General features: G+C 42.6%; 1 protein-coding gene across 9 annotated transcripts in view; it reads right to left on the bottom strand.

Moving 5' to 3' along the window:
• Window positions 1–879: 879 nt before the first annotated feature.
• ITSN1 (intersectin 1) overlaps window positions 880–6,736 on the bottom strand; it is a 144,614-nt gene continuing 138,757 nt past the window's right edge. For 3 of the 9 annotated variants that reach the window (XM_072845911.1, XM_072845893.1, XM_072845901.1), the window contains 4 exons: window positions 5,035–5,117; window positions 4,851–4,934; window positions 4,248–4,421; window positions 881–3,299 (listed from right to left, as the gene is read on the bottom strand). In XM_072845911.1, coding sequence (XP_072702012.1) covers window positions 3,151–3,299; window positions 4,248–4,421; window positions 4,851–4,934; window positions 5,035–5,117 — 490 coding nt within the window. In that variant the 3' untranslated portion in view covers window positions 881–3,150. Of the gene's footprint in view, window positions 3,300–4,247; window positions 4,422–4,850; window positions 4,935–5,034; window positions 5,118–6,736 lie in introns of all 9 variants that reach the window. The other 6 variants (XM_072845885.1, XM_072845853.1, XM_072845870.1 and 3 more) reach the window with 4 other exon arrangements.

The following is a 6,736-nucleotide window of genomic DNA, read 5'->3' as shown; positions in this document are numbered from 1 at the left end:
CCTTCATACATTGCGGTAATGCCAGCTGACTTTCTAAATACACAGAGAGATACCTAACTTCCTAGGTATTGCTGTGTGCCTCCCTCTTCCCCAAACTCTTCAGGACACAGGTGGTATTTAAACAAGCCTCTGAGAGCTTGCGGTTTTCTCTGTGAAAGCACTAGTAGGAATACAGCTAATGAGTCTCTTTTTTTCAGTAAAAGGCTTTTACAGCATGAAGTCCTGGATGAGCAGGAGGTCTACACAGCTACGGTGGGTAGAAAAGCAGAAACCTGTAGCCCGTGCAGCCGTCGAGTTAATGCAAAGCAATGTGCAAGACCGTAGCATTCCTGAACAGGGAAAACCAGGCAGGAGTCAATGGGTTTCTAAGAACCTTTGGTGAACCCTGGTGAAAAGCAGTTCTCTCTGGGAAGCCAATGGTGCCAATATGCTACAGAGCACTGAGGGTGAGCAAGCGAGAAAAGAGCGACATCCTGACACGCAGTCGGCTGGCTCTAAGGGTATATGTTCTGTCCTGGATGCACAGGGCAAGCTTCCTCTTTAGGATTAGACCAATTAGGAGGGATTCATTAGATATCTGTGAGCCAAACCCCAGCCTTTCATCATCATCATGTTTGCGTAACTCCTGTTGACATTAACGGGAGGTAAACATCGCCGTGCACCGAGGGTAAATGGGAAACCACAAGTGATGGTGGTCGGGAGGGTGCTCAGGAGTTCTGTTACAGTTCCCCAAAACGGTGCAATCGTACGTGCCCATGGCAAGGGTCGCAATCTGAGAGGAGCCCCTGCAGCTAAGGGTCCCCCGCTTCCGACACCCGTTGAGTCTCAGAGGAAGGTGCAGCTCCTTGAGGCTCCCTTCGAAAACCTAGCCAGGATTTCTGCATTACACCCACGGCCTTTTTTGTCCCGTTTGTCTCTTTAGTTGTTACTGTAATTCATGCTGGTGAAATGATACCATAAAAAAGTGATGCTAGTTTTTAAACACTGAAATGAATGTTCACCATATTTAGAGCTACTGAGTAAAATTAGGACAGCAATAAAAGGTTAGACAATGACATTTAATGTTACTCCATTAATAGATTTTATCACTTTTTTTATCCTACCACAACAATGTGTATTTTCATATACATTATATTTAATAAAATGTATTGATATGGAATTAGGAAAGCATGGGTTTAGTACTATTTACATACTTTAATTGAAACAATTTTCTTAACAACATTGAAAAATAGAAACTTAAAGTTCTCTTAATCGTGTTTTCAGCCAGTTAGTGGTAAACAAATGCATGCCTAGGAAGTTATACTCCCTCTAAAATGTGGTCAGTTGAAAGTTTCTAACTAAAGTGTGTATCTCTGTTTTGTTTCAAAAAATACATAAGTATGTCTGTAATTTCTGATACAAAATTCTACACTATCTTCAATAAATAAATAATAAAGCGATTCTGAAAAGTATGAAATGTAAACTTTGTTGTCCCTCCAACATACTTTTTTTTTTCCCATTGCTTGAAACATTACAGTGGTCTTGTAGGAAATTATAATACACAGTCACTTCCCAGCACAGTTTACACTTATTACCATACTGTATCTACCTATCTGTTATGAATATATCCTAATTTCCTAATGGAAATCAATAAGACTTGTAGTGCTAGAGAACACCGCCTATACAGGAAAGGTGGAAACCAGTACTGATAGGACATGCAAGGAACACCAAAACCTAACAACAGGCTCCACAAGAACGTTCACATGCTAATGAAACAGGCTGACACCTCCCATTCGGAAATAAAGTCCTTACAAAAATACCAGTGTATGCATGATAGGTCATGAACAAAATGAATCCAAGCAGAACAAAGAGGAATTTTACTCTTAGGGGTCTACTGTCTCTCGGGTCCAGACTCAGCAAAGCACTTACGCATGTGCTTAAGGGAAACATGGCGTAAGTGCATGCTTAAAGCTGGGTGCTTTGCCAAACAGGGAAAGTTTGCTGGATGTGGGCCTATCCATGTGTATTCCTAGAGTTAAATGGATATATAAGGCCTGGCATTCCCGCAGATGCCAAGGCTTTTACTTTGGGGTTACCCACTCTGCACCATCACAAGCGCTCTGTTGCTGGTTGCATCCAGTATCGCTGCCACCGAACCTGCCATCACCCCGGCTTGCCACAAACACCTTTGTGAGCTACAGGATGCTGCTGCCCTGAATTCAGTAACACGATGTCAAGCACAGTTAGGCACGGTACAATTTAATAACTGGTCACCACTGATTGCTTTGCAAACTAGACTCTGCGGGGTAGAAATTAGCTTCCTGAGCTAGAACCGTGATTTTTTTTCTTCCCCACTGCAGGTGACAGATCATCCATCTGCGGTCACACAATCAAGCAGCAGTAGTAAAGGAGTATCGAAGTGGTATAGCACAACATACAGCAGGGCTCTATGTTTAATCCTTCGGTTACTGTTTGAACAGTTACAGTCCTATAGAAAACAGCAACTTCCAAAGGTACTGAGTGGGTGGACTCTTCTGGAGTGCAATTCATCTCTGTGCAGAAGGCCTGTACATAATTTATTTTCAGGGGCAACGTGAGCCATGAAGTGGTATGTTAATAGAATCTTCTCTGTTTATAGATATAGACTATTTATTTTCTAAGTCTTTTCAGTACCATCATGAAGATCTTCAAAGATCTTCTTACTGCGTAACTGCTCCTTCCATTCACATTACATTTACACACCAATTTGCTGAGCAATAGGCACAGAATTCCTTAAGGGGGAAAACCCTGCAGACAGCCTCCAAAACATACCAACATTGCCTTCTTCATGTAAATTAAAGAGTAGGGTAACTGGAGCAAGCACAGCAACCTATGTGGTTTGCCAGCCTTTCAGACTGGAGCACAACGAACAACTAGGTTATTTCATAAACCCAGGAAACTAACGTCAAGTTCCACATAGAGAAATTGAGGGAGATCTCCTCACTAAATTGGGATTCATTTTTCAGTGAGAATTATCAAGGCACAAAGATGCTCCTGTTTGCTTTGATAACCCTCTTATGTGTGAAGGGCAAGCAGTAGTTTCATACCACACCAGTAAGGATTTTGTGACAGCTTCTGCAGACGCCTATTGCAGTGAACTCAGACTGAAATAAAACATTGGTCCCTTTCCTTCTAAGGCTCATCGAACAATTGCAGGTCTAGTCGGACGACTATCTCTCCTGTTGGGACTTCATGCAGAAGGAGACACTTTGTAACTGGTCCCTTTGAACCCTGATCCTTCTTAATGTCTGCCACACGGATCTCTGTTCTGCCCAAAAAGTCTGAAATGCAAAAAGACAGCATGCTCAGAAATGACACAACTGTTTTACATTGCAATAAAATGCTAATTTGCAGAAGGAACTAAGCTTCCATCTACACACAACAAAAGGAGAAAACAAGTCTTCAGTCTAACTATATTTTTGCAGTTGAAGAAGGCCAAAGGCTTCCAATCTGCATAGAAGAGGATTTTAGCTAGACCATATTAGACAGCAGCAGCATTAAAAGAAAATGGTCCCATAAGCGGAAAAATCCACTATGTAATTCACAGCTGCCTTGCTTCAGTAGCTTATTTATTTTATGATACGTTAGAAAAAAGGCCAAAGGCTGCTGCACAGTTCAAACTGAATGTGAAGCCCTCTGGAGATGACAGAGCCAAGCAGTGCATCACACTAGCGACGAGGTCAATGGGCCAACTGTCACTAGCCACATGAATGACAGTCCTATCCAAATACTTCCTGAGAGATTATGACTCCAAAATACACTCTTCAATGCTCTGTATGTTTATCCCAGGCTATGAAATAAGAATGGGTTAGGAATCCTGGGTTCATTTCTGCCACTGTTATTGCATATTACAGGAACTTGAAGACATTTCTCTTCCTCCTGCATTAATCTATCAATTTGCAAACAGCATCCAGAGTTTTTTAAAGACTTAGCAGAATTGCAAACCACACTTTAGTTGTTGACAAGTTGCACAAGAAAGGAAAGCCCCCAAAAAACACAGAGCTTGATTCTTTTTGCGCTGATACTAGCATGACTCCACTGGGGAGCAAGGGTGAGTAGGCTCCCAATAGGCAAAGGGGTTCAATACTGGGATTGGAACTAGATGATCTTTAAGGGTCCCTTCCAACCCAAACCATTCTCTTATTCTATGATTCACCTCAGCAGGCATGCACCTCTTCAAAATGGGAGATTTGACAATACCCTTGGAAGGGCAGCAGCCCCCTACGTACCATCTGGGGAGAACTGGTCCCTCTCGAACACTGTAATGCAGAGCACGTCCTGCTCAAGGTCTTTGATAAAGAACTGGCAGTTGGAGTTCCACTTCGGGTTGAGGGTGTCCTGTATCGTCTTGGTAATGTGGCACTGAGAGCCCATCGTCACCTCGCAGTACGGGTTACTCTTTCCTGGGAAGATGGAAACAAACAGAAAAGAGTAATTGCATTTTTAGGCGTGTGATCTTCCTCCTAAATATCCTTTTACTCCTACAGCCAACGGATGGGGGAAAGACTGTGGCCTCACTGCCATTACAATGAACAGGGACACAGTTCTGCAAGGTGCTGAGCATCTTCCACTCTTCATTTCAGGAATTTGTGGCTTATGATCTCTTATGATATGGCTTATGTGGTGGAAACTAAGTTTGTCTGAAATGCTTAATGCAGGACAACTGCATGACTACTACCAAACTGCACAAAATCACCTCCGCATATTTTAAGCTCATTAAAACGGCTTCATTAAACAGAACCATGTTTTGGACAGAGCTTCCTTCAAAGTTAGTCTGACAAAGAGGAATGTCTTCTTCATAGAGCATATTATGAAAAACTCAAGGCACTTACCATGGGACCTGCAAGGTTTTAGTTCAATGCCTTCAACAATATTCACCATCAACCTCCCGATGCCTGTTGCTCTTTGTGAGCGAACTGTGGTGAAACAGAAGAGGAGAGAGAAAAGTCATTAAAGTATTTTCCTCCCCATGGACTTTTCCACAAAAGACGAGACCCCCTGCATCCCATGCTGTACCTAAGTAGGCCTTTTCCCTCTTCTTCTTTTCAGTCTCTATGTAAAGTTCTGAAGCAGCTTTGATCTTCTGAACCCAGGCAGTCCTTCAGAAGGAAAGGAAAAAAAAGTTGCAAAATACCATTTCCATTTTTCCTCCCTGGAGCACAGCAGACAAAAGTAAAGCTGTCCATCCTTCCCAGCCAAGGCTCTGGCCCCATCACAGGCTCTGCTACACTGAAGCTGTCTGCCTGGAAGAGATCTTACTGGAATTTATAGCACCTGCAGAAATTTAACCATCCCAAGCTAGCAGATCCCACCACACAAAGAAAGCTCAAGAGAATCACAAGCAGGAGGGACTTGGTGAGAAACCAAAAGGTATAGATAACAGGTTTGCTTTCACCAAGCCTTTTGCTTTATTGTAGTAAACTAACTTCCTGTAGCCAGTAGAGAGAAGACAGCTATGTTGCAGAGGTGGCCACTTTTCTGGACCCCTGAGGTTTCATACCAAAATCCTTCTGAGCCTCAGGACACATGAAGCATAACTCAGGGAGTACACAGATGATGAATGATCATGGTTCCCTACGGGCCCTTCTGGGAAATCATTTCATACTTAAGAGACGGAGTGGAAAGACTGACAGAGAAAAAGCGTGGAAGAAGGCGTACCAAGGGATCTCAAGGATTTAGAAGATTTTTATGCTGGGACATAAAAAGGAGCCTGAGACCTGAGTCAAGGCAAAATGAGAGAATCTAGAAGTTGTGGATCCATTTCTGATCCCAAAATGAAGAGCTGCTGCTCTACAGGGCATTGCAGCTACTTACACTGGCCTGGATTTGCGTCTGAACACTCACCTGTATTCTGCACAGAAAGCTGTTCAAGAAAACAAAACACTTAAGGACAATTCTGTCTTCCAGCTCAGCCCTAAATGGTAAATGGCAGCTTCAGAAGTATACCAAGCCTTTGATCATAAAGGTTTTTTAAGATTAAATGGGCAAATTAATCACTCATTGATGCTAATGTTTTATTTCTGTTGCTCTTAGTTAAAAGCAAGCGAATGATGAAAACCTGTAGGTATCTCACCTAAAATGCTGCATTTACTTAGTAAGCAATTCTGGCATAGAAGAAAGTCAAAGGCTGTATCCCATATAAGTAACCACATTTGACTAGAGTGCCTAAATTCAGAACCCACAGCAGTTCCTGTGGGTTCTCTCTGTAGTGAATGGAGAGAGGCAGGCACCTCCAGAGGGCTGTCAGTAAGTGAAGATCTGGCTCTTTCCACTGATGATTCAGTGTAGTGTGCCTAAGCATCTCGCTGAAGTTCCTCGAGCTAGGTAGGATGAATGCGGTGCAGAGTTTAGACGATTCTGACTACTGCTGCGAGTGCTCTGACGCAGAACAGATGATTATTGCTATAGTCTGATTTGTGCAACAGAGCCTAAGTTGAAAAGGCTGTGTCAATTTTCATCACCAAGGGTCTAACCACAATGCTCATTCATTCTGTGGCATAGAGGGACAGACAGCATCCCAAAGGACAAATGGGATCCATGAAAGTATGATCTTTTGCAAGAAAAATTATGTGTATAAATAATAATGAATAACACTGTCAGGCAGGCAGGGAACAAAAATGTTTTCTACATTTTTATGCATCACAATTTTTAGGGGCCATACATTTGCAAGCTGGCATAACACAATGTCTATACTATGGGGGAGGGGTTTGCTGCACTT

The sequence above is a fragment of the Ciconia boyciana genome, chromosome 1 (genome assembly GCF_034638445.1).
Source record: "Ciconia boyciana chromosome 1, ASM3463844v1, whole genome shotgun sequence".
In the NCBI taxonomy this organism is placed as follows: domain Eukaryota; kingdom Metazoa; phylum Chordata; class Aves; order Ciconiiformes; family Ciconiidae; genus Ciconia; species Ciconia boyciana.
This window is presented reverse-complemented; position numbering and strand designations above follow the sequence as displayed.